At 39.7% G+C, this 27600-nt stretch overlaps 1 protein-coding gene across 4 annotated transcripts; it reads left to right on the top strand.

Moving 5' to 3' along the window:
• Positions 1-27600, top strand: LOC143383132 (ATP-dependent RNA helicase DDX19B). 4 transcript variants are annotated; one of them, XM_076837466.2, is made up of 12 exons: positions 1-180; positions 10747-10795; positions 11746-11799; positions 13007-13142; positions 13465-13557; positions 17535-17637; positions 18445-18559; positions 20597-20774; positions 21095-21332; positions 22084-22246; positions 22714-22905; positions 23338-27600. In XM_076837466.2, exons 1-12 carry the CDS (start codon positions 124-126, stop codon positions 23397-23399), a joined length of 1440 nt encoding a protein of 479 aa, XP_076693581.1. In that variant the 5' UTR covers positions 1-123; the 3' UTR covers positions 23400-27600. The 4 variants fall into 4 exon arrangements, with proteins under 4 accessions (XP_076693581.1, XP_076693583.1, XP_076693582.1 ...); XM_076837469.2 differs by lacking the exon at positions 1-180 and adding an exon at positions 3521-3538; XM_076837467.2 differs by lacking the exons at positions 1-180; positions 10747-10795 and adding an exon at positions 251-268.

The following is a 27600-nucleotide window of genomic DNA, read 5'->3' as shown; positions in this document are numbered from 1 at the left end:
GGCAGCGAATGACTTCCCCCTCGGAGGGGCTGGCCCGGGCTGCTGAGACCCCCCGGAGCTCGCGATTGCGCCGCGCCCGCCGGCTCGCCTTCCAGCGGCTGCGTCCTGCCCGCGCTGGGGACCATGGCCACCGACTCGTGGGCCCTGGCGGTGGATGAACAGGAAGCGGCGGCCGAGTCGGTGAGTTGGCTTCAGCCGTGAAAGAAAGGGTCGGGTGTGGTGGGGATGAGTTCTGGCCGGAATCTTGGTTGCTGGGAAAGGACACTCGGTAGGTTGGGGTGCGGGGGTACGGGGAGAAGATGAGTGGAGCCTGACCCTGAGCTGGCTTTGTCTATCCGCTCTCCTCCAGCGTCACGTAGTCGCAGGTGGGTGCTCCGGGGCCCAGGCGCCCAGCCACCTGCCTGTCATCTTGGGATCAGGGTCTGTCATAGATTGCACTCCTGATCCTGGGTTGTAATCACCGTTTTAGGTGTCAATCTCCACCTTCAGGTTCTGAGCTGCTCGGGTTCTGGAGCCATGTCCTACTCCTGTTTGTGTACCTCCTCCAGCTTGCTAGGTGATAAATGGTGATACGGTGGTTTGGGCAGTCAATCTCCTAATCTGCTTAACTTTGTTCTTTTTTCTGAACCTGATACATAGTAAACAAAATGAAAGTTAAACATTACTGTGTATGATTAATTTCTCCCTCCTGAACATTCTAAGTTCTGGCAGTGCTTTGCACCTACTTCTGTTAATGTTTGTTTCTGAGAATTCCTCCAGAGCAAGGACCTTGTTTCTTTGTGTTTTATTTGTTTGTTTATTTGTTTGTCTTTTTAACTTATAAAGAGAAAAGGGTTATTTTGGCCCACGGCTTGTTTTGACTTTTAATTTATTTTTTGTTTTTATAACTGATAAAGTTATGAATGCATGCACAGAAATAGTTTCAAAAACAGTGGTTTCTACCAATATTTTCTTCCCCAGAGGCAAATACATTTTCCTTGAAACTGACTGATAGTTTTACCACTGTGTTTCCTAAACAGTATGATTGTTTTGCTACTTATTAGTTATCAGTTTTAGATATTTAGACTCTTTTTCCCTCCATCTTCTTCCCCCATCACATATGCATGCCTTTCCACACCCCATTTTTCTTTTTTTTAGTTGTAGATTGACACAATATCTTTATTTTGTTTATTTTAATGTGATGCCAGGGATTGAACCCAGTGTCTCAGCATGCTAGACAAGTGCTCTACCACTGAGCCACAACCCTGGCCCCCCACACCCCATTTTTCATTTTAATATTGTAACTTTAGTTCAGTAGTCTATGTTTATATTATTAACTAATGAATACTTTTCCTTTTTTATATAAAATACGTATTTAGAAGTAGTTGGACACATACCTTTATTTTATTTATTTTTATGTGGTGCTGAGGATCTAACCCAAAGCCTCGCATGTGCTAGAGGAGCGTTCTACCGCTCAGCCACAACCCCAGCCCTTCCTTATTTTTTTTTTTTTTTTAACTAGGGATTGAATCCAAGGGCTCTCTATCCCTAAGTTGCATTCCTAGCCCCGCCCCCCATATATATACAAACACATTTTTTAAAAATAAATTACTTTTTTTTTGATACTGGAGATTGAACTCAGGGGCATTCAATCACTGAGCTATATCCCCAGCCCTATTTTGTACTTTTTTAAATTTAGAGACAGGGTCTCACTGAATTGCTTAGTGCCTCGCCATTGCTGAGGCTGGCTTTGAACTTGGGATCTTCCTGCATCAGCCTCCAAGCCACTGGGATTACATACGTGTGCCACCTCACCCAGCTATTTTTATTTTTAATTAGGTCTTGCGCAGTTGCCAAGGCTGACCTCAAGTATTGATCATCCTGATTCAACCTTCCACCTCCAAGCAAGTAGCTTGGATTACAGGCATGCTCCACCTCTGCTTGGCTATACTTTCACATTTCTGTAAAACTTACTTTTCTTGGAATTTTTAATTGCTGTATTTTTTGCTTCATGTTTTTTGTTTTATTACCATTTCAAACCCAAACTCCCTGCCACTTAAGTTGATCCCAGGTTGTTCAGTTAGATACATCAAGCATTCTGTCAATTCAATCTCTTCCAGGCCTTTAATCTGATTCAACTGGATTAGACACCCCTATGTTTGGAACACAGTTCATTTTAGGAGATGGAGGAGAAAGGAAGAGATTTGCTTTCAACCTCATTCTAGGGATTCCTTCTGCCTTATCTTGTGTTGGATCCCTTTCTTTCCATATTCCCTTTCTTCAACTTTCTTTTTTTGTTGTTGTTTTTTTGTTTTTTGATACTGGTGATTGAACTCAGGGGCACTCAACCACTGATCCATATCCCCAGCCCTATTTTGTATTTTATTTAGAGACAGGATCTCACTGAGTTGCTTAGTGCCTCAATGCTGAGGCTGGCTTTCAACTTGTGATCCTCCTGCCTCAGCCTCCCTAGCTCCTGGGATGCACCATTGTACCCAGCTCCTCATCTTTTTTTTTTTTTTTTTTTTAATTTGTTAATTGACTTTTATTTTATTTATTTTTATGTGGTGCTGAGAATTGAACCCAGTGCTCACACCTGCTAGGCAAGTGCTCTACCACTGAGCCACAACATTTATATTCCTTTATTTTGGTGAAGCCATCAATTTTCTGTTCTAGAGGTGTATGGAAAGTAAATTTTTTAGAAATATGCATGTGTAACCAGATGTGGTGTACTCCTGTCATCCCAGTGACTTGGGAGGCTTAGGCAGGAGGATTGCTAGTTCAAGACCAGCCTCAGCAATTAAGCGAGACCTTGTCTCAAAATAAATAAAAAAGAGCTGAGTATTTGCCTTAGTGGTAAATCTCTCCTGGGTTCAATCCCCAGTACCTAAAAAAAAAAAAAAGCAAATGGAATCTTGCATGTCTAAAAATATCTTACTTTGCACTATAATTTCGATATTAGTTTGGCTGATTGTAGAATTGTAAGTTGCAAATTGTTTTCCTCACAAATTTTAAAGGCATTGTTCTGTTGCCTTTTAGACTTTTGTATTGTTAAGATTTTTGAGACCATTCCAATTCCTAATGTGACTTACTTCTCCTTTTAAAAATTTTAGTATTTTTATTTTTTTGTCCTGGGGATTGAACTTAGGGGTGCTTTACCACTGAGCTACATCCTCTGTGCTTTTTATTTATTTATTTATTTTGAGACACTCTCTCAAAATAAGGAGGCTGAGCTGGAACTTGTGATCATCCTCCTTTATCCTCCCATCCCTCAGTCAGCCCTTTGTTTTTTCTTCATTCCCTCTTTTCCAGAACCCTTATAAATTGTGAGATTGATTGATTGATTCTTCAGTGCTGTGACTCTAACCCAGGGCTTCACATGTTACACAAGCACTCTACCACTCAGCTACAAACCCAGCCCTGAGAACTTTTTTTTTTTTTTTTTTAGAGAGAGAGACAAAGAGAATTTTTAATATTTATTTTTTTTAGTTTTTGGCGGACACAACATCTTTGTTTGTATGTGGTGCTGAGGATCGAACCCAGGTCGCACGCATGCCAGGTGAGCGTGCTACCACTTGAGCCACATCCCCAGCCCCCCGAGAACTTCTTTTAGTTGAATATTGGACCTCTTGGACTGACCATTTAATTTTTTTTAAGGTTGGGTTTATAAAGTATAATTTCTTATAGTAAAATTAGCCCTGTTTGTGGTACAGTTCAGTGAATTTCAACAAAAGCAGTTCCATAACACCACCAAGGTCAACATCCAGAACATCTATACTGTCCCAACAAAATTCCCATGAACTTTGCTGTCATGCCCTTCTCTCTACCCTTCTCTTGCAACTGCTGATTTGTTTTCTGTCATTATAGTTTTATTTTTTCCAAAATGCCATGAAATAGAATCATACAATATGTAACTTTTTTTGTTGTTGTTGTTTAGGGATTGAACTCAGAGCCTCCTGTATGCTAGGCAGGTGCTGTATCATTGCGTTATATCAATCCTTTTTAGTTTCTTTTTCTTTTTAAATTTTCTTGCTTTTCAGGTACTAGGGATTGAACCCAGGGGTGCTCTACTACTGAGCTACATTGCCCGCCCTTTTTAGTTTTTATTTTGAGACAGGGTCTTGCCAAGTTGCTTAGGACCTCACTAAATTGCTTGAACTTGTGATCCTTCTGCCTCAACCTGCCCAGTCACTGGGATTGTAGATGTGCACCACTGTGCCCAGCTAATATATAACCTTTTGACAAGTCTAGCATCTTTCACTTTAACATAATACTTTCTGGATTCAGCCATGCTGTTGCAGGTATCAGCAGTTGATTCCTTTTTATTGCTGAGTAGTAATCCATTGTGGATATGCCACAGATTGCTTATTCTCCAGTTAATGGACATTTAGATATTTTCCAGTTTGGGGCAGTTATTATGTTTGCATTTCTCTCTCTCTCATTCCCTCTCTCTCTTCTTTTTTTTTTGGTGGTGTCGGGTATTGAACCCAGGACTTTGTGCATGCTAGACAAGCACTCTACCAACTGAGCCATGTTTGCATTTCTCTTACATAAATACTTCAAAGTAAGATTTCAATTCCTATCTCAGCCTCTAGAGTAACTGGGATTATAGGCCACTGTGCCTGGCATGTTTTTTTGTATTTATTTTTTAAATAAATGCATTTGAGATCTCATTTGCATACCATATACTTTATCTGCTTAACATGTGCAAGTTTGCTGATTTTTAGTATATCTACAGAGTTGTGTAGTCATCATTACAACCAATTTTAGAACATTTTGTTGCTTGTCAGTCACTCTTCGTTTCCCTTAAACTGCCCAGCTCCTGACAATCATCGCTAATCTATTTTCTGACTCTTTAGATTTGTCTCTTCTGGACATTTCACATAAGTAAACTCATAATATGGTCCTTTGCGACTGGCTTCTTTTTCTTAGCATAATCTCTTCAAGGTTCATCAGTTGTGACATGTATCAGTACTTTATTCCTATTCCTTTTTTTTGATATGTATATATTTTTTAGTTGTAGTTGGACATAATACTTTTTTTTTTTTTTAGAGAGTGAGAAAGGGGAGAGAGAGAGAGAGAGAGAGAGAGAGAGAGAGAGAGAGAGAGAATTTTAATATTTTTTAGTTATCGGCGGACACAACATCTCTGTTTGTATGTGGTGCTGAGGATCGAACCCGGGCCGCACGCATGCCAGGCGAGCGCCCTACCGCTTGAGCCACATCCCCAGCCCATATACTTTTATTTTATTATTTTTATGTGGTGCTGAGGATGGAACCCAGTACCTCACATGTGCTAGGTGAGTGCTCTACCACTGAGCCACAACCCCAGCCCTTTATTCCTTTTTTATTGCCAAATAATAAATAGTCCATTGTATGGATATACCACATATTATATATTCATTCATAAATTGATGAACATTGGATTGTTTCTATTTTTGGTTATTATAAATAATATTCCTGTGGTATTAATGTACAAGTTTTTGTGTGGACACATAGTTTTAAATCTCTGGTGTAAATCTAGAAGTACATATACTGCTGGTAGGACTGCAAATTGGTGCAGCCAATATGGAAAGCAGTATGGAGATTTCTTGGAAAATTGGGAATGAAACCACCATTTGACCCAGCTATCCCTCTCCTCCGTCTAAACCCAAAGGACCTAAAAACAGCATGTTACAGGGACACAGCCACACCAATATTTATAGCAGCACAATTCATAAAAGCTAAACTGTGGAACCAATCTAGATGCCCTTCAATAGATGAATGGATTAAAAAAATGTGGCATACATACACAATGGAATATTACTCAGCTATAAAAAAGAATAAAATCATGGCATTTGCAGGTAAATGGATGGAGTTAGAGAAGATAATGCTAAGTGAAGTTAGCCAATCCCAAAAAACCAAATGCTGAATGTTTTCTTTGATATAAAGAGGCTGATTCATAGTGGGGTAGGGAGAGGGAACATGGGAGGGATAGACAAACTCTGGATAGGGCAGAAGGATTGGAGGGGAAGGGAGGGGGCATGGGGTTGGAAATGATGGTGGAATGTGATGATTATTATTATCCAGAGTATATGTATGAAGACACAAATTGGTGTGAATATACTTTGTATACAACCAGAGATATGAAAAATTGTGCTCTATATGTGTAATAAGAATTGTAATGCATTCCACTGTCATATATAAATAAAAAAATAAATCTAGAAGTTGAATTTCAAGATTATATGGTAACTCTGTGTTTAGCTTTTAAAGAACTGCCAGAATGTTTTCTAAAGCAGCTGCACCATTATGTTAAATTTAAGATTTTTTTCTTTTTGGTTCTGGCGATTGAACCCAGGAGTGCTGTACCACTGAGATATATCCCCAGCCCTTTTTATTTTGAGACAGGGTGTTGTTAAGTTACTCAGTTTGGCTTTGAGTTTGAGTTCCTTCTGCCTCAGCTTCTCAGGTAGCTGGGATAGTATGCACCTTTGTACCCTGTTTAAAATTAGTATTTTTTAGATTATCAGATTATCTATGAGAAGCACTATTTCTTAAAATATTTTTTAGTTGTCAATGGACCTTTATATTGTTTATTTATTTATGTGGTGCTGAGGATCAAACACAGTGCCTCAGCACATCCTAGGCAAGTGCTCTACCACTGAACCATAACCTCAGCTCTGAGAAGCACTTTTATATAGAGATTAATACCTTTGGTGGACTTTGATTTGTATTCTGGTTCCATAACTAACTAGTTATGTGACCTTGGGCAAGTTGCTTAACCTCTCTGTGCCTTAGTTTCTTCATCTGTAAATTGAGAATAATCATAGCATCTACCTCATTGAATTATGGACATGTCTGATATGAGTGATGGCTATTATTGTTGTTATCTATAATTCACATAGGTGGGCTTTTTTGTTGTTGTTTTGTTTTTTGGTACTGGGAATTGAATTCAGGGGTACTTGGCCACTGAGCCACATCCCCAGGCCTATTTTTTATTTTATTTAGAGATGGGGTCTCATCGATTTGCTTAGCGCCTCGCAATTGCTGATCTTGTGATCCTCCTGAGCTGCTGGGATTACAGGTGTGTTCCACTGTGCCTGGCTCACAGAATTTTTTTTGAAGGAATCTGTTTTTTTGGCAATATTGTATAGATCAGTTAGTTGAATCATGGGTAAAACTTGATATTTAACCATGCAAAAAACAGGTCAGTTATAATAAGTCACACTATTCAAAAGCTGAACAAATAAGATGCCTGTTATCCTCCTCTGTCTTTTGGAATCCCACTGAGGCTCCTCCCGGGAGTTGCATGCATGTGACTGCAATGCATACAGAGCAACATTAATTGTTCCACCTGTATTTTATTTTTAAATTTTTATTTATTTTATTTTTTTTACCTGTTCGAGATTTTATTAGCAGGATCGTAGTGGCCAGTCGCAGAAAAGAAGGGGGTTGAGAGAGAGAGAGAAGAGAGGGAGAGAGGGAGGCAGAGAGGGGGAGAGGAAGAGAGGTGAAGTAAGAGAGAGAGGGAGAGTAAGAGTAAGACAGCGCACGAACAGGGTGTTGATATTTATGGGCTTAACATAGGATGAGGAGGAGCAAGGTGAGTGGGCTGTTACTTCTTCATTGGCCCAGAGTTCACACCACTTCAGGGATTGGAGGTGCGCCATTCAAAGTTCGAGCCATTCACAGGGATTGGAGGTGATGGTTCACATGCCATTCAGTGTGTCATGGATCTCAGCTCCTGGAAGAGAAGCGCTCCGGGCACCATCTTTACCAACATTCCTCCCTTTTTTGTTTTGGTTTTGGGGCGTCGTCCTCAATCTAGCTACTTCCTGCTGAGTAGGGGTGTCATTTAGAGGGAGGGAGGGAGGGTGGTCAGTTGTTTGGAGAAGGGCCAGGAGGCCCCATATCCATGCACTAAAGGCATGGATTTCCTCCGAGGAGAAGTCCATGAACATGCCCTGCAACAATCTGCAGGCCGGTGATGGATGTCAGGCAGGTGATCAGAGGAGTGGACTATGACAGGAACTGTTGCGCTTGGAATTTGGGAACGGGATTCCATCTTGAGTGATGGAGATCCCCATCCTGAATTTCAGCACCAATGTAAGGAACCGTGGAAAAGCTCCATAAACTCAACAAGCCAAAACAACCATTTACCTGTCCGAGATTTCATTAGCAGGACCATAGTAGCCAGAAGAGAAGGGGGGAGAGAGAGGAGAGAGAGGGAGAGAGAGAGGGAGAGAGGGGGAGAGGAAGAGAGGTAAAGTAAGAGAGAGAGGGAGAGTAAGAGTAAGAGAACACTTGTATTTTAAATATCCATCAAGCTTCATTTCATACTCACTGTAGATAAGAGAATATTAGATTCTATTTACAATTTCTCCTATTTGTTCCATTGGAGATCTCTTTGTCAATTTAGAGGGTGAAGGATTTCAAGACCTGCTAAGGCTTACTAAATCTTCTACTTCACAATTTTGCCCAAGGTAACCCCTGTTCAGCACAGGTCATGTACTACTTAAATGTCCCTTCTTATGCCTCAAGAATTGTTTCTAAAGTACTTTTGAATAAAATGAAGTGTAACTATATAATGTCCAATTATTCAGATATCTTAAAAACTAAAATATTAAATGCAGTGAAAAAAAAGTGGCTATTATAAAAGTAGGGCTTTGGGCGATTTGGAAAAGGTGGGTGGTTTGTTTTGCCTCTTGACTAGTTCCTGGGTTTCAAAATGATTTTGGTCCAAATAAATTAGAGCAAAGAAGGGTATCTGAACTAACTGTGCTTTCTACCTAGCATTCAGTTTGCTGCCATTACAGCAGGTCTACTTAGGCTTCAAGACCCTTAGAGCCTACCCAGGACTGAGTAGGTTTTCTCCATTCTGTAGGAATCTGCAGTGTGTATCAGAATTCTAATACATTGTAATAAAAGACATCTGTTGGTGTCCTTTACATTAGAAGTGGCAACTTTTTCTACACATTTTACCCTGTTAACTTCAATTTGAACAATATATCAACAAAGAATGATTCTTCTATCATTGAATGTCCTTTTATGATTGAACTAAAATGCTTTATAGTAATGGATATTTCTGACTCGCTTATACTTCGTCAACTTGTTTATACCTCAGCCCTGTCATTTAGTTAGGTAATAGTTATCACCCTAGAAATGACTACTACTAGCCTTTCTCTGGTAAATGCTGCCAACCTGTGTATCTGCCTGTCTCTCTGAAAAGTTGAGTACCAGACTTAAGCTGGTAGAATGTAGGTAGTGCTTTAGCAGACTGAAAAATATTGGGCACCTACTACATATCATGCACTGTGCTGGTGATTCCATTGTTATTGTCTGTTAGTTTGTTTTCCTTCATAGTTTTGGAGTAGAAGTGAACCTCTTCCATTGTCATCTAAATACCTATTCAACAAAGTTTTTGTTTTCATTTCTGTCTCCCCACCTTCCTTCTTTTTCCCCTTGGTCCCTTGGAAAAAACAGAAATGAACCTTAGGACAAAAAGAACTTGATGGTGATTTAAGAAATAACCGTATCATTGTAGTGATTTTTATATTCTTTTACTAAATGATATCTTAGATGCCACTTAATATTTTATTAGTGTACCTTTTATGTACTGGATCCAAATTTTGAAATATTTTGTCATTAAGGTATTTACATTCTACTAGGGATGGTAATCCTACCAGGGTATCCCTAAATTTCCCTGTTTTATTTTTATTTTATTTTTTTAATTTTTGTTTTTACAGTGTTGGGGACCCAGGGCACATGTGCTAACATTGAGTTACATCCTTAACCCTTTATTTTTGAGACTAGGGTCTCACTAAGTAGCCTATGCTGGCTCTAAATTTGTACTCTTCCTGCCTCAGCCTCCTGAATGGGGGGATTATAGGTATATACCGCCATATCTTGCTAAATTTGCAATTTTTTAATAAAAGTCTTAGTAATTCTTTCATTGAAACGTTTCTGTGTTATGCCTGGTGTCTTTGTATTCCTACTTCAGCCTAGTGGGTATTCCAATTACACAGTATGCCCCCGTGCTTCAGTCTGTTCCAGTTAAAATGAGGCTTTGATATGAGGCTGCCTATCAGTAGCTGTAGTGCTGTGTGGCTAGAACATATCCTGCAGCATGCATAGTCTTATCCGCAGATGCTTTGCCTTGTAGTCCTTCCTGTTCTCTTCCAATTCTCTTTAGATTTGTTGGGTAGAACATGAGAGTATGTGTATGCCTATAATCCCACAACTCAGGAAACTGAGGCAGAAGGATTGCAAGTTTGAGGCTAGCCTCAGCAACTTACTGAGACTCTGTATCAAAATAAAAAAGATAAAAAAAAAAAAAAAAAGGCTGGGGATATAGCTCAGTAGTAAAGCACCCTTGGGATCAATCCCCAGTACTCTCCCCTCAAAAAAGAAGAAGAAAAGAATGTGAGAGAATGACAACTCTAATGATATTCCTCTGAGAAAATCTTTGTAATCAGGGCATTAAGCAAACTCACAAATTAAATTCTTTAAAAATTGTAATTAGAAACTATTGATTTTACTCCTGTGTAACCTTTATTTTTTTCTATTACTGTATTTATGGGAAATTTTGTTTATTCTTATTCAAATATTGAGTAAGTAAAAGGAACCCAGCAGAACAGCCTGCTGAATCCTTCCCAGTGATTACACCTAGTGAGAAGGTCTTGGGAGTGGCTTTTTCTCCCCACCTTCATGAGGGAGGAGGCTCTGTTGATTCAAAATCTTTTAAGTGATTTTCCTGACACTTTCCCCTCCCCCCATATTCTTCATTTAGTTGAGCAACTTGCATCTTAAGGAAGAGAAAATCAAACCAGATGTCAATGGTGAGTAATTAAAAGCTAGTTTGAAAACAAATGTCATTTCCTTTAGTATTTTTATTTTGGCATAATAATTACTTGGAAAAAATTATATTTGTTCTGGACAGGGGGCTAGCAGATATTGTCATTCTTTTGATTTGGGAATCAATGAATTAGATCACAGAATCAAAGTATGTTTAATATAAGAATGAGTGTGCCTAATTGGTTTTACTCACCATAGGACTGTACTGCCAGATTATTATTATTATTTTTAACTGTTCTTCAATTTGGGATGAGGTGGATAAAGTATGAGCAATCTGAAAGTTCATCTATTGTCATTATTCTGGACTTAGATCTATCAGTAATCTAAGTGGAGAGGGGTAGGGGGCTTAGCTCAGTGGTAGAGTGCTTGCCTGGTATGGCTTGCATTGCCTGGGTTTGAATTCCCAGCACTGTCACCAAAAAAAAAAAAAAAAAAAAAAAAAACAGAAAAGCAGGGAGGGTGCAATGTAACATTTACCTCACTGTGAATCTTTTGCTGTATATTTTTACATAGCTACAAATTGTTTGACTATTTCTGTTCTATTAATAAATTTGTATACATAGATCTTTAGTAACATTTTTTTCACAATATCATGTACACAGATATTCTTTTGTTGAACATTGGGTGTTGTCTGATCATAGCTATTGTAATAGTATCTTTCTATCCTACTTCAGCATTATTGATGCTATGAGGGAAATAAGCATTATTTTTTGAGATATGGGGTAAGGGAACCTGGAAGGAGAAAGAATTGAATATAAGCAGCAGTCTCTTAATACTTTATTTGGGGATAATAAAATGTTTTTAGTAGTGGCTTTGTTCTCATTTATCTTTTGCTCTCAGGCCTTTACTTTTCTAGTATCCTAGAATTTGAATTGTCTTGGCTGTTGGGTTTGGGATGTGACTTTAAATGACAGCCACTTTGTGTTTGATAAAGGTGCTGTTGTCAAGACCAATGCTAATGCAGAGAAGACAGATGAAGAAGAGAAAGGTGATGTAGCCTTAAAGCTCTATAAGTGAAATTCTATATTCCAAGAAAATGTGTTGTTATGAGGCTTCATTTTTATACCCAACTTGGCTTGACTTTAAAAGGGGTCCCAGTGCTAGTTTAAGTTCAACTTAAATAGTTAATAGGTGAAGGAATTCTAATGATCACTTTTTAGAGAAAGTTTACATTGAACAACTAATAAAGCAGCAGCCGGAAATATTCCCTTAATGATTATCTTATATAGGGTATTATAAAAAGAATTTTAAGTTGTATCCCCATTGTTTAATAAAATAACTTAATTATATTTTGGTACAGATGACAAGATGTGAACAACTTATGCCACATAAAAATGGAGACTTTGTTAGTTCCTTTTGTTGTTGTTGTGTTGTGATGGATCTATTAAGCTAATTTTTAAGTTTATATTGAGTGCAAATGAGAAATAAATATTTGGGTCCAGATAGGAAGAACAGATAACCCCCCAAAAGGATTGTTAGAATAGAGTTCTAAAACTGGGTGCCATGACACTTGCCTGTAATCCCAGCAAGTTGGAAGGCTGAGGCAGGAGGATTGTGAGTTCAAAGCCAGCTTCAGCTACTTAATAACCCTGTCTCAAATTAAAACATAAAAAGGGCTTGGAGCCGGGCGTGGTGGTACATGCCTGTAATCCTAGCAGCTGGGGAGGCTGAGGCTGGAGGATTGTGATTCAAAGTCAGCCTCAGCAATTTTTTGAGGTCCTAAGCAACTCAGCAAGACCTTGTCTCTAAATAAAATATAAAAAAGGGCTTGGGATGTGGCTCAGTGGTTAAGTGCCCTTGAGTTTAGTCCTTGGTACTAAAAAAAAGTGTGGGGGGGGCGGGGCTTGGGATGTGGCTTAGTGGTAAAGTGCCCCTGGATTAAATCCCCAGTATCACTGAAGAATATGAGGCCCCAAGAGGCAATGTAGGTATTATAGCCTTTCTTTTCGATAAAGTAAGATGGGCTAGGATGTGGCTCAGTGGTAGAACACTTGCCTAGCATGCAGAAGGCCCTTTGTTCAATCCCTAGCACTTCCTAAATAAATAAATAGAACTATTTTAATTATATTTATAAATCAAAACTATGATGTGTACCCTAAATTAGAAAGCCCAGTACAAACATATTATTGAATTTAAATGGACTCATTCTGGATTTCATGGACTTTTAAAAATCTTTGATCTTTTTTCCTTGACAGAGGACAGAGCTGCCCAGTCTTTACTTAACAAGCTGATCCGAAGCAACCTTGTGGATAACACTAACCAAGTGGAAGTCCTGCAGCGAGATCCGAACTCCCCACTCTACTCAGTGAAGTCTTTTGAAGAGCTTCGACTGTGAGTACTTGTTTACTTTCGACTGTATTTTGTTTACTTCTTTTGCACTTAGGTAGAGATCCTAGACCTGTTGTTTTTTTCCTACAGAAGAACATTTTTAGCTAACACAAGTCAATAATTAGATTTATCTGCTTTGGTTATTAAGGAATATTTCCAGTTAATCTGTAAAAGCTTTAGCTGCACTCTCACATTGTGTTCAACTCAATTATTGTTGTTTAAAAACTATGTGTAACAGTGAAAAAGAGAAGAAAAATCTACCAGGTATTTTGCTGTGTTCCTCAGTCAGAGACTATATGACTGTTACCTTCAATGGTTTTTCTAGGAAACCACAGCTTCTCCAAGGAGTGTATGCCATGGGTTTCAACCGTCCATCCAAAATCCAAGAGAATGCATTGCCTTTGATGCTTGCTGAACCGTATGTGTACTGATATAATTCTATTCCATTTTTAACTTTCTAGTTTCAAAAACTTATTTTAAAAACTTATACTAATAATACATACTCCTTGTAGAAAAGCTAGAAAACAATGAGGAAAAAAGAAATTATCTGTAATCTCTCTCCCCTTGCATTATTGATATTATGGAGTAGAGACTTCTAGACTTTTTTTCTATGTAAATTGTTAGATGTAGTTTTTTTATTTTTTATTTTTTATTTTAATGGATAAAAAATTGTATTTATAATCTTTAGTTCATTTCCTTCAGCTTCTGTATTTTCTGAAGGTTCTACACAAATTGGTTTGTATCAAGCTCTTCATATTGCTTATTATTTTATGGAATTCCACTACATGAGGAATTTTACAGGACTTTTATACGATTTGTTACAACTGACAACTTTCTGGTATTTTTCACAAACACAGTGTTTTGATCCATTGTGTATTCTTACATGTGGGCCAACCAAAGACTTTTTTTTTTTTTTGATTTTTATTGTTGGTTGTTCAAAACATTACATAGTTCTTGATATATCATATTTCACACTTTGATTCAAGTGGGTTATGAACTCCCATTTTTACCCCATATACAGATTGCAAAATCACATCGGTTATACATCCATTGATTTACCTATTGCCATACTAGTGTCTGTTGTATTCTGCTGCCTTTCCTATCCTCTGCTATCCTCCCTCCCCTCCCTCCCCTCCCCTCTTCTCTCTCTACCCCATCTACTGTAATTCATTTCTCCCCCTTGTTTTTTTTTTCCCTTTCCCCTCACTTCCTCTTGTATGTAATTTTGTAAAACCCTGAGGGTCTCCTTCCATTTCCATGCAATTTCCCTTCTCTCTCCCTTTCCCTCCCACCTCTCATTCCTGTTTAATGTTAATCTTCTTCTCATGCTCAAATATACTAGGCAAAAAACAAACAGAGAGCCAGGCGTGATGGAACACACTGTAATCCCAGCTATTAGAGAGATTGAAGCAAGAGGATCTAAAGTTCCAGACCATCCCCAGCCCTCTTTCTTTCTTTTTTTTTTTTATATTTAATATTTTTTTAGTTACACATGAGTACAATATCTTTATTTTGTTTATTTATTTTTATGTGGTGCTGAGGATTGAACCAGGGTCCCACATGTGAGAAGCGAGCGCTCTACTGCTGAGCCACCACCCCAGCCCCCAAATGATCATCTTTCTATGTTAGTAAATATATTTATATCATTCATAGATACCATGATTTCATTATATGGAGATATATATATATATATAATTTATTGTATCAAGTATACTAGGCAAAAAACAAACAGAGAGCCAGGCGTGATGGAATACACTGTAATCCCAGCTATTAGAGAGATTGAAGCAAGAGGATCTAAAGTTCCAGACCAGCCTCAGCAATTTAGCAAGACCCTATCTCAAAAAAAAAAATGGATGGAGATGTAGTATTCCTGGGTTCCATCTACAGAATCAGGAAAAGAAACCAGGTTTCTATACCTGAATAGTATAATTACTAAGGTTATTTTCTTTGTTTGTTTCTTTGTTTCTTTGTTTCTTTCTTTTTATTCTAATTAGTTATACACTAAGGTTGTTTTCTGTTGCAGTGTTTTTCCACTTTCATAGGCATTTGAATCTCATGGCAATTTATTAAAAAGCACATTTTGATTTTAGTAGGTCTGAGGTTGGGACAAGGATTCAATATTTCTAATAAACTTTCAGGTAATGTTAATACAGGATATATTAGATCCCTTTTTATATTTTATTTTTGTGGTGGTACCTGAGGATCAAATCCAAAGTCTTGCTTATGCTAGGCCAAGCGCTGTACCACTGAGCTACATTTCCAGCCTTCAAATCACGTTTTTTTTTTTTTTTTTTTTTTGATACTGGGGATTGAACTCAGGAGCACTTGGCCCACTGAGCCACATCCCCAGCCCTATTTTGTATTTTATTTAGAGACAAGGTCTCACTGAGCTGCTAAGCATCTCGCTGTTGCTGAGGCTGGCTTTGAACTCAAGATTCTATCTCAACCTCCCAAGCCACTGGGATTACAGGCGAGTACCACTGTACCTGGCCCAGATCACGTTTTTAACAAGGCTCTAGGGCATGAAGACCTTTTGTAAAGAAATTGATTCCTATGGCCAGGAGTGGTGGCATGCACCTGTAATTGCAGTGACTCAGAAGGCTGAGGAGGGAGGATTGCAAGTTCAAAACCAGCCTCAGCAACTTAGTGAGATCTGTCTCATAATAAAAATTTTAAAAATGACTGAGGTTGCAGCTCAGTTAAAGCACTTGCCTGGCATGCATAAGGCCTTGAGTTAAGACGTCCCCAGTACCCCCCAAGAAATAAGTAAACATATATTAAGAGGTGGTAAATTATAAATATAAATTAATGCTACCGAATTTAAAAGTGGTTAAAATGACAATTTATCTAGTATATATTTTAACTAAAGTTAAAAAACAATAATATAGCTGGGCACAGTGGCACATGCTTGTAATCTCAGCAATTTGGGAAACTGAAGAAGGAGGATAATAAGTTCAAAGCCAGCCTCAGCAATTTAGCAAGGCCCTAAGCACACCTCAGTGAGACCCTGTCTCAAAAAATTAAATTAATGTAAAAAAATAAAAAGGTGGCTTAGTGGTTAAGTGCCCCTGGGTTTAATCCTTGGTATAAACAAACAAACAAACAAACAGAACTATTGAACTGAACATTTTAAATGGGAAAATTGTATGGTAAATGGATCATCTCAGTAAAGCTGTTTTAAAAGGTGACAAGTGCTCTGGAGGAAAATAACTCAAGGAAATTGATACATAAGGACCTGTTTGCGGTTTTTACCCTCAGAATTTGTTATGACAGTTTTCAGTCACACAGCAACATTGAAAGGATTTTAATGTGAATACCTGTATACCGTCTATCTAGATCCTACCATAAACATTTTACTATGCTTTTTCACATATCCACCCATGGAGTACATCTTTTTTGTCATTATTTTTTGCTCGTTTTTGTTTCGGAGGGGGTCAATTTTTGGTTTTGATAGCCAGTGATTTTTTAATTTTTTAAAAATATCTTTATTTATTTTTATGTGGTGCTGAGGATCGAACCCAGTGCCTCACATGTGCAAGGCAGGTGCTCTACCACTAGCCCCACTAGTGATTTTTTAAAAAGTATGAGTCAGCACATATCCCTTCTGTGCTCAAAATCCTTCTGATTGCTTCGCCTTTCATTCAGAGTGTGAGACCTGCTCTGGTTCCCTGTTACCTCTCAGCTAACATCTCCTACTCTGTCCCTTATTCTAATCCATCAGTGTCCCAATACTGCTCTGACAAGATGCCAGCTACACTCCCATCTTAGGGCTTCTGGCACTGGCTATATTCTACCTAACCACTTGATAAAAGTTGAATCTACTTTGAAATGCTTTTAAAAAAACCAGATATATGCTTCCAGTGGCAGGATCTGGAAATGAGGTGGCATGAGCCATATATAGCACCTTGAAGGTGGCAAAAAGAACCCCCTGAAGCAACCCAAGAAGGTGGGTCAAAGAGCTACATGAGGAAGATGAGCTTTCAAGTAGAAACAAAGAGAGGAGCAGAAGAAACTTGACCCCAGGCAACTTATCAAGACCCTGTCACAAAATAAAAAAATAAAAAGGGCTGGGGATGCAGTGCAGTGGTAGAGTGTCCCTGGGTTCAATCCCCAGTACTGGGGGGAAAAAAAAAAAAAAAGAAATGAAGTAAAGAATCATTGGCTGCTGAATTGAGAATAGATAAAAGATGTAGAGTGTTTCAAATTCAGTCATAAAGTCTTTTCTCTAGAGTGCTTTGTAGTTGTGAAACTGGCATATATAACTCTGTAACAGAATCCAAGGTCTCCTATAAATGAAACTTAAATATCAATTTTTTTAAGCTTTATTCTTTGTTTTTATTAACTAAATATGTATCTTGACATATAAGCTCCTAAATGGTTTGTTTTCTTGTGCAGCCCACAGAACTTAATTGCCCAGTCTCAGTCTGGTACTGGTAAAACAGCTGCCTTTGTGTTGGCTATGCTCAGCCAAATAGAACCTGCAAACAAATATCCCCAGGTAAGTACTTGGTGAATTTGGATGTTCTTCTAATGCATAGCTAAAAGGGGAATTCCATTTGATGGATTAAAAGCCAAACTATGCTACTTTTTTTTCAGTGCTAGGGATTGAACCCAGGGACTCATCTGTGCTAGGCAAGTACTCTACCACTGAACTATATCACCTGCTGATATTACCATTATTTGCATAAACTAGAACTCAAGCACAAACATTATGGTTGATCTTTCAGTGGAAACAAAAATCCATGATTTGAAAGTTCTGGGATATTCTTTTAGGCTTCATTCTTGCAGAAAAAAAAAATCTCATCTGCTAGAAAGTTCTAACAAATTTTGTGGGGAGAGGGTCCTGGGGATTTAACCTAAGAGTGTTTTGCCACTGAGCTACATCCCCCATCCTTTTTATTATTTTAAGACAGTGTCTCACTAAGTTGCTTAGGGCCTTGCTAAGTTGCTGAGACTGGCCTTGAACTTGCAATCTTGTCTCATCTTCCCAAGTTGCTGGGATTTCTGAGAACTTATTGAGTAAGTTAAAAAGAGGCTAATGTTTGATTGCAATTTCAGATCCTTACTCATAAATGGATTCTAGTGGCCAATAGCTGTTTTCAAGTGTCATTACTCAGCCAGAATTCTGATTTCAAAGAATTTTAGCTTATGACTGTACCTTAAAGAATCAAAGGGTATACAGTTTAACTTACATATTATTTCCTTCAGCCTCACCTGGGGGAATGACCAGTTTCTAATGGGAATTTCCTTGATAAAAGAGATTTTCTCTTGATCTTCCATTCTACACTCTTTCCTACTCTTTCAGTGTCTGTGCCTCTCCCCCACATATGAGCTTGCCCTTCAAACAGGAAAAGTGATTGAACAGATGGGCAAATTTTACCCTGAATTGAAGCTAGCTTATGCTGTTCGAGGCAATAAATGTGAGTATGAGTATGTGATCCTGAGTTGTTAACCTAATGAATTATTTTCATTTTGAAAAGCTTTGAAACATACCTAGTAGTTAAAATAATGTAATAAACACATGTATGTTATCTGTCTAGATTCAAAAACTTAACATTCTGCCATATTTCCTTTATTTGTATATGTGTGCCTGCATTTTTGTTGAACCATTTGAAAGTAAGTTGCAGATATTGAGATATTGTACCTTTCATATGGACATTTTTGCATACCCATGATGTCCTTATCACAACCAAGAAAACTAATAAATTCCCTGGAATAATTAATATCCATTTTTCACTCTTTCCCATTTATCCTAAAACTATTTCTTTATGGCTTTTTTTTTTTTTTTTAACAAAATTAAGTCAGTGTTTATGTGTTGCAGTTTGGTTGTTGTATGTCTTTGATTCTTTCAATGTGTAATTGTCCCTATAACCTTCCTCCTCAACTACATTTGACCTGTTAGGTTGATCAGTGCACTTGCTTATAAAATGTTTCACATTCTGGATTTTTTAAGTTTCCTGATTTCTTTCTCATGTTATTAGAAGCACAAAAATCTAAAATATTCATGGCAATTGACTGTGGGGGCTTGTTATTATTCTTTTCTCTATATTCATCCTTTTTAATTCACTTATTTACAACTAATGATATTTTATTTTTTTGTACTGGGATTGAATCCATGAGTGTACTGGGGATTTAACCCAATAGAGCTTTATCCCTGAGATATATCCCCAGTTTTTTTTGTTTGAGACAAGATCTTGCCAAATTACTGAGGGTCTGGCTAAGTTGCTAAAGCTGGCCTCAAAGTTTTGATCCTCCTGCTTTAGCCCCCACAAATACTCAGGATTATAGGTGTATACCATTGTACCCAGCAAGGTTATAATTCTTAAAAGAACTAAAAGGTGAATCTCAAAGTCCCTTCTAATTCAAAATGAAGAACTAAATTGTTCTCAACCACAGGGATGAGAAGTACACCATAATCTGTCATGCCAAGTTAGGGAAGTATACCTTCTCAGAAAGAGTGTTTGTGTGTCTTTCAGAAGATAAAACTTTGTATAATAAACCCTATTTACTGACTTAGGCAGGAGAAACATAAAAGCAACTGACTTACTTGAAGTAGATGTCCAGATAGCTGACAAGGCAGAGTGCATAGGAAAGATAAGAACTTTCTTTGAAAGTTCAGTCTAATGAGGAAGCTCAGTCTTGGTCTAGAAAAAAGATGTGTTTTGTTGTCGCGCCACCGTGCCCCCCATATTTATTTATTTATTTATTTATTAGGCGTAGTTGGACACAATGCCTTTATTTTATTTATTTATTTTTATGTGGTGCTGAGGTTCGAACCCAGGGCCTTGCACGTGCTAGGTGAGCACTCTACTGCTGAGCTACAACCCCAGCCGCAAGGAAAAAGATGTTGACAGAGTTAAAAAACAAAGAGATCAAATACTTGAAAGAGACTTGGATGATTCTAGAAAATAAATAGAATGTTATTGAAGGTCTGGGGATGAAGCTCAGGGTAGAGCACTTGCCTAATATATGTGAGGCCCTGGATTCGATCTCCAACACTGAAAAAACAAAAGAAAAAAGAAAAAAAAATGCCACTGAAGATATTTTTATGTTATTATTATATCCTCCTTAGTATGTGTTTTTTTTTGTCATGTTTCTCTATGTATCCATTAAATAATGTTGTGATAGCCTAATTTTCTCTTGAAATATTAATGCAGAAGGGCACAGTGGCACATGCCTATAATCCCACCTATCCAGGAGCTGAGCTGGAGGATCACAAGTGCAAGTCCACCCTGGGCAACTCAGCAAGATCCTATCTCAAAATTTAAAAATTTTCAACATGACTGTGGAGATGTAGCTCAGTGGTAGAGTGCATGCCTAAACTGTATAAGTTATTGGGTTCAGTCCTCAGTGCTGCAAAATACATTAGAATTAAATTCAAAGAGTTTGAGGGTATATCAGAGAGGAGAGCTGGCTTTGCCTTTGAAATACCCACAGAAAACATCTCGTCTCCACAGTGGAAAGAGGTCAGAAGATCAGTGAGCAGATTGTCATTGGTACCCCAGGGACCGTCCTGGACTGGTGCTCCAAGCTCAGGTTCATTGACCCCAGAAGGATCAAGGTGTTTGTTCTGGATGAGGCTGACGTGATGATAGCCACTCAGGGCCACCAAGATCAGAGCATCCGTATCCAGAGGTAAGAGCTGGAGTCAGGAAGGAAGTTCAGATGCCTCTTCTTGCTTCTACCCGTTCTTTGGTACTTGGAGCAGCATTTCTTTGATGGGCCATTTTCATGTCAGCACTGACCATCTCTCAGCCAGGGTTGAGAAACGAGACAGGGAGCCTAACCTACTCCTGTGCCACCCTGGGTCTGCTCTTCCTCTACCCTGGCCCTGGGATGCTCTGTACACCTTGCAGCCTGGGGCTATAGCCCATCCAAGCTTGGGAGGCTGTTTCTTCTCTACCTTCCAATGAAAATCTTGGGGTCATGTAAAGTGCCTGGGCCTCACCTTGCAGGATGCTACCCAAGAACTGCCAGATGTTGCTTTTCTCTGCCACCTTTGAAGACTCTGTGTGGAAGTTTGCCCAGAAAGTGGTCCCAGACCCCAACATTATCAAACTGAAGCGTGAGGAGGAGACGTTGGACACCATCAAGCAGTACTATGTCCTGTGCAATAACAGAGATGAGAAGTTCCAGGCCTTGTGCAACTTGTATGGGGCCATCACCATCGCACAAGCCATGATCTTCTGCCATGTAAGTAGCACCTGCAGGACTGCCCCGCCCCCTTCCCAGCCAGCTGCATCTCTGTGCTGAGGAGGACCTGGTTCACACTGTGAAATTGAAAAGGAAGGATATAACAATCACCTGTACCATCCCCCAGACATAGTCTCCTCAGGTTCTTGAATTCTAAGGGGAAGACTTTGTGAACAGCTGAATCTTCTTTGATCCTACTTCTTAGAAGTTGTTTGAAAAAAAAAACAAATAAAATCCGATGAAATAACTTTAAACATTAAGGATATCGACTATTTAGAAATGAAGATCTTTGCTTAATCCACACTCTCCCTGGATGAAAAAATAAAAGTGCCATGGTGCATACCTGTAATCCCAGCTAATTTAGAACCTGAGGCAGGAGAGGATCACAAATTACAGACCAGTCTGGGAAATTTATTTATTTGTTTATTTAAATTATAAAGGGCTGGGGACATAGCTCAGTGATAGAGCACTTTTCTAGCCAGTTGTGAGGCCCTGGGTTCAATTCCCAGTACACACACAAAAAAATCATCCCCTCAATCATCCCCTCATTCATTGTTATATATTCCTACAATTGTTATATCACGGGTATGTAGGAATATATAACAATGAATCCCACTATTATGTATAATTAGACTGCATCAATAAAAGTATGGAAAACAGAATCATGCTGTTTCTGCTCACTCTCATCAGGGCTTCTGTGTTTTTAATGGCAGTAAGTCATTTCAGTTTAAACAATTATTTTTCCTTCCAGACCCGCAAAACAGCTAGTTGGTTGGCAGCAGAGCTCTCAAAAGAAGGCCACCAGGTGGCTCTGCTGAGTGGAGAAATGATGGTGGAGCAGAGGGCTGCTGTGATTGAGCGCTTCCGAGAGGGCAAAGAGAAGGTTCTGGTGACCACCAATGTGTGTGCTCGTGGTAAGCAGAGACTGTCCTGGAATCCTAGACTCAGGCACCCATCCCTCTTAGCGAGAGAAGTCCTTATATCCAGGAGACTTGGATGGTCTCTAGGAGCCCTCTGGGGTTGGCAGGGATAATTCTTTTCAGGAGAATGGGATTTCCCTCGGGTGATGGGAATTTATAGAAGCCAGCAGTCATGCCCAGGTACAAGGAGACACTCAAAACAGAGCCAGCTCTTCCCAGAGCATCTCCACTCTTGCATGTATAGCAAAGACTTGCTTTGTGGTTTCATGGTTTTAGTACCTGCAAGGTTCTGGAACATAGGCCAATATATGTCCTCTCTTGTGCCTGCACCCCAGGACTTTGGACTGACTTGTTGTCAAATAGCTCAGAGGTGACCTGCTGCAGACTCTCCCTCCACCAGAGTGGGTACATGGCTGACCATGTCTTTGGCCCTGACTCCTCTGTGTCCCTCCTTTGTGCAGGCATTGATGTTGAACAAGTGTCTGTCGTCATCAACTTCGATCTTCCTGTGGACAAGGACGGGAACCCAGATAACGAGACCTACCTGCACCGAATTGGGCGCACTGGCCGCTTTGGCAAGAGAGGCCTGGCGGTGAACATGGTTGACAGCAAGCACAGCATGAACATCCTGAACAGAATCCAGGAACATTTTAGTGAGTCCCCAGAGGGTCTCCTGCAGGCACCCTCTTTGTGGTGGATGTGGGGAAAGGGGAAGTTTTCCTATGGCCCTGAGAGAGGCCTTTGTTCCTACACATGCTCCCTCCCTTCCCTTCTACCATTGGCTGGATGGGTGTTCTCAAGGAACATACATAACTCTGGGGGCTTAGGGGCTCTAATGATGATTCCCCTGTGGCCAGGCTGAAGGGCCTGGGCTTTTGGATGTTGGTCAGAGCTCCCAGCTCAGGCTCTGGAAGCCTTTGGGGTTAAGAGGAAGGAGCATTGTAGTGGCCCAAAGAGCAGCCCATTCTTGGGCAGGGTCCTGTGTCTTCCCTTTTCCTGCCACACTGTCCTTGTGGGTGACTTCAGCTGTGTCTCCATGGCAATCCCATTTTGGTCTCTCTTCACATCTTTCTTTTCCCCCCTAGATAAGAAGATAGAAAGATTGGACACAGATGATTTGGACGAGATTGAGAAAATAGCCAACTGAGAATCTCTACCAGCCACTGGTGCCCGCCCTCAGGGCTGCCTCTGCCCAGGAGACAAGTGCTTTCATGGCACAGGCCTCAACTGTCACCACAAAGACAAAGGCATGAGGAGAGAAGCTACCTACCTCATTTTAAATTACGTTTGGACTTGACAAAAAATTTTGCAAATGATGAGGGATGGTAGAAAAATTATTTACACCACTGTGGAAGATTAGGCGTGAATACACAGAAATTTACCTTTTGGAAATTTCGTCAGTGTTTTGGCCAGCATTTTTCTCATCATTACCTAATCTAGATATTGTGGCTGAATACTTATCCAGGATCCCCTGCAGAGGAATCCCTGCCTGTTCTCTGGCTTGGAGTGTGGGGGCCAGCCTCCAGCATCTGTGGAAATGACACAATAGAAGTGAAGAGGGATTACAGAAGGAGAGCACGCCCACAGTAGATAGGAGTTATGCCTCGACATGGTATCTGGAGGCTGCCATGAGGCAGCAGAGGCGGCCTGTGAGCTGCTACTTTGGACTGACTTGGTGTCAAATAGCTCATCTGCATATTGCCAGCCCCTCTGTCCTAATGTCCACACTAGGAAGGTATTTGCTGTGATGGACAAAAATGCCAGCCTCTGGGCCTTTGTATGCAGGCTTGTGTCTCAGGACCATCACCAGCCCTTTTCAGCAGGTTTGATCTGTGTATGGTGTACATTGGATTATTGGTGGGTCCTTTGCTTGTGCTTGGGCAAGTCCTGTGGAGAAGTCACCATGGAGAAATGGTGGTAGACATAGCTTGCCACAAAATTTGGTTTCACTGGCATTTGCAGCATCTTTTCTTGTGTTGCCTTGATCCTAGCCCAAGCAAATAAAAGGTGGTCTGGGAATTGGATTCTCAGTGAAAATTGTGGTTCAGGTTTCTAATGGCCAGCCTCAAGGCAGCTTCAGCAATAGTCACAAATCTTTCTTTGCCTCCAGATGCCAGAAGTTTTGTCAGATCTGGGGAATGATTACAGATATTTGGCATCTTGATTGTAAAGAGGTTCTGAACATCTGTGTTCCCAGGGCCTGGAATATACAAACAGGTGCAACCGAGGGACTAGATGGACTACAGCCATTCATCTATCCAAGGCACGAGTAACTGCCAAGGCCTGTGCTCCATCCTTACTTGGCATCTATGCATAGGACAGTTAGAACAAAGAATAGAAATGGAAACTTTCTCACACCTGGCCAAGGTTCTTGGTACCCAGAGTGACAGAGCAAAGATGAGATGAAACTCAGGTGCAAGAGCAGTCTCAGACCCCTAACCAAAAGGAGTCCTCTTCAGCTCTTTGGCCTTGATATGGAATGTACTTTATCTAGGACCTGGAAGAGGAATTTTACAATTATTATTATTTTGTGTGTGGTTCTGGGGATCAAACCCAAGGCCTATACATGCTAGGCAAGTGCTCAACCACTGAGCTATACCCCTGGCTGTGGTAGAAGACTTTTATATGATTAGAACCATTCTAATCCCAGATCATCTTTGAGGCATCTCTGTTTTAAGGCCAGGCTGTCACCTGGAAAGGGAATGGGCCCAATATCAGCCTCCCGGTGCTTTCCTTAATCTGACATTGTGGAAAGACTGACAGACTGTCAATTCTGACACATTCTCCTGTGGGTACTTGATGGTGTAGTTTTCTGTGTACTCCTGGTCAACATTGACCCATCATAGGAGTCTCATAAGAAGAAAAGAAATGTTATAGTCCCATGAAGTTCTGTGGACCAACTTTGAAATAACTAAAAACAAGGACAATAAACTGCTCACTAGGCTGCAGGCCAACTCCACTCCTCACAATAGGTATGACTCATCTACTATTGTAGTCCCAAGTCTGAGAAGGAAAATGGGAAATGGTGTACAGCTGATTCTTCAATAGCAGGAGTAAATGAGTTTCTGGTGGAAGTGTAGATCAATAGTTCTTAACTTGGGATCTTAGATCTCTGAGAATTCACTGGATGGGTTTCATGAAGTCTATGAAATATATGCATTAGTTTGAGTTTAAATGCATTTTCTTGGGGAGACTCCCAAAGGATTATGCATCTTTTAAAAAGCCTAGACACCCCCTATTGTAGATGGTTCTGGAATGTCATCTCAGTGTCACTGTGGATCATATCCCTTCACAGTCCATATTCATTCCTGCCAGTGCCTGTCTCCAGGGCTCAGTGGTCCACAGCTGCTTCTGTGACCTAGTGCAGCCTGGAGACCTCAGTGATGTAAAAAATGTATTGAATTTAATTAATTTTGGTCCCCAGGGATTCTTTTACTGATTTTATTTATGGAATGATAAGCTGTGCCCTAAAAGAGAGAAACTCAGGAAAGAAAAATTTGGTCCAGTAGAAAATACTGGATGTTCATTATCCATAAACAATGGATTTTATTAGGATTTTTTTGTGTCATTTATTGGCTGTGTGCATAAGAACAAATCACTTGTTGATATATTCTTTATTGGTATTAACTAAGATGTGTTCTCATTCATGAGTGTGCAAAGGAAACAGCATGTTTTTGGTTACTGTTATTAGTAATAAGCGAAGACTCATGTTATTTCTTAGGCTAGTTATAGCTTGGTATTATGGGCTTGGAGATAGGTCTTCTCTTTGTCATTCCCATCTTGTTTCTTATTTAACATGTAGAATATTCCATATAAATATCAATGGTGACCAGAAGGTAAGGATTTCTGAGGATAGAGAAAGTTTTGTGAAGAAATGGAGCTTGCATATGAGAGAAAAGCAAGAAGTGACAAGAAGAGTGCCCTAGGTAGGGGAAGGGAATATTAAGACTAACACAGGACTAGGGCTATAGCTCAGTGATGGAGCGCTTGCCTTGCAGGTGTGCGGCCCTGGGTTCAATCCTCAGGACCACATAAAAATAAACAAAGGTATTATGTCCATCTACAACTAAAAAAAATAAAAAAAGACTAAAGCAAATTCACCAGGATGATGACAGAAGTACACTGGAGAGGCAGGGAGATGAGCAGCCTAGCTATGTGCCTAGAGAAAAGTCTCTTCAGATAGAAAATGAAGATTTGATTCTTTAAACAGTGTCTTAGTCCATTTGTGCTGCTACACCAAAATAACTGACTGTGTAATTTATAAAGAACAGAAATGTATTTCTCACAGTTCTGGAGGCTGGAAAAATCCAAGATCAAGGAGCTAGCAGGGCTGACTGACGTCTGATGAGGACTGCTGTCTTCCTCCAGGATGGTACCTTGTTGCTACTCTTGAGGGAAGGACACTGTGTCCTCACATGGTACAAAGTATGGAAGGGCAAGCAAGTGTTCACTTTAGCCTTGAGCTCTTCTGTAAGGATGCTTCGGCTCTCCCAAAGGTCGCACTTACACACCCCCCCTCTAATGGGATTGAACCCAGGGCATTTTACCACTCAGCTACATCTCCAGCCTTTTTTATTTTTTGAGACAGAGTCTTGCTAAATTGCAGAGGCTGACCTTAAATTTGGAATCTTCTGGCCTCTGTCTCCAGAGTGACTAGGATTACAGATGTGCACCACTGTCCCTCTCAAGGTCACAACTTCTTAATACTGTTGTATTTGGAAATTAAGTTTCAACCTGAATTTTGGAGAGGGCACCATCATTTAAACCATAGTAAATGGTGTTTGAACTTAGTGGTAAATTTCCATAGATTCTTAAATTATAAAAGGGAAATGATGAAATTTTTTTGAGAAGAATTTGTCTAGCAGAAATACATAGGATATTGAATATATTGGAGGTAGAAAATGCTGACAGCTAAGCCAGATTTTATTGCATCTGTCCCATCATACCCCCAGTGCTGAGATGTCATTTGGCTGTGTGGAAAACAAAAAAGAAGGAATGCACTGGGGAAATGGAAGAAGAATGGTAGGCCTTAACTCCTTGTTATTCCAAGAAGGATCTGTGGTTTGTAAAAAATTCACTGCAAAAAATAATCTGAAGAAACCCACAATGAGGGTGTGGAAAGAACAGATTGCATTAGAATTGAATCCCTGTCATGTATGATGCCAGGCCTGCCACATTTATAAGAGGGCTGATCCCTCCTTCACCACACCACTCAATGTGTGGTAGATTTCAGGGGCCCTCTTCAGGTTTCTCTTGGTCTTGGACACAGACACCAGGTGCTTGGGAACCCCTTGTAGTTTTTTACATGAATGTTTTTTTGCTTGAGAATAAATATTCCTTATTCTGTT

Source organism: Callospermophilus lateralis, chromosome 18 (genome assembly GCF_048772815.1).
Source record: "Callospermophilus lateralis isolate mCalLat2 chromosome 18, mCalLat2.hap1, whole genome shotgun sequence".
In the NCBI taxonomy this organism is placed as follows: Eukaryota; Metazoa; Chordata; class Mammalia; order Rodentia; family Sciuridae; genus Callospermophilus; species Callospermophilus lateralis.
Note: the sequence above shows the minus strand (reverse complement) of the source record. Positions and strands in the feature narration are given on the sequence as shown.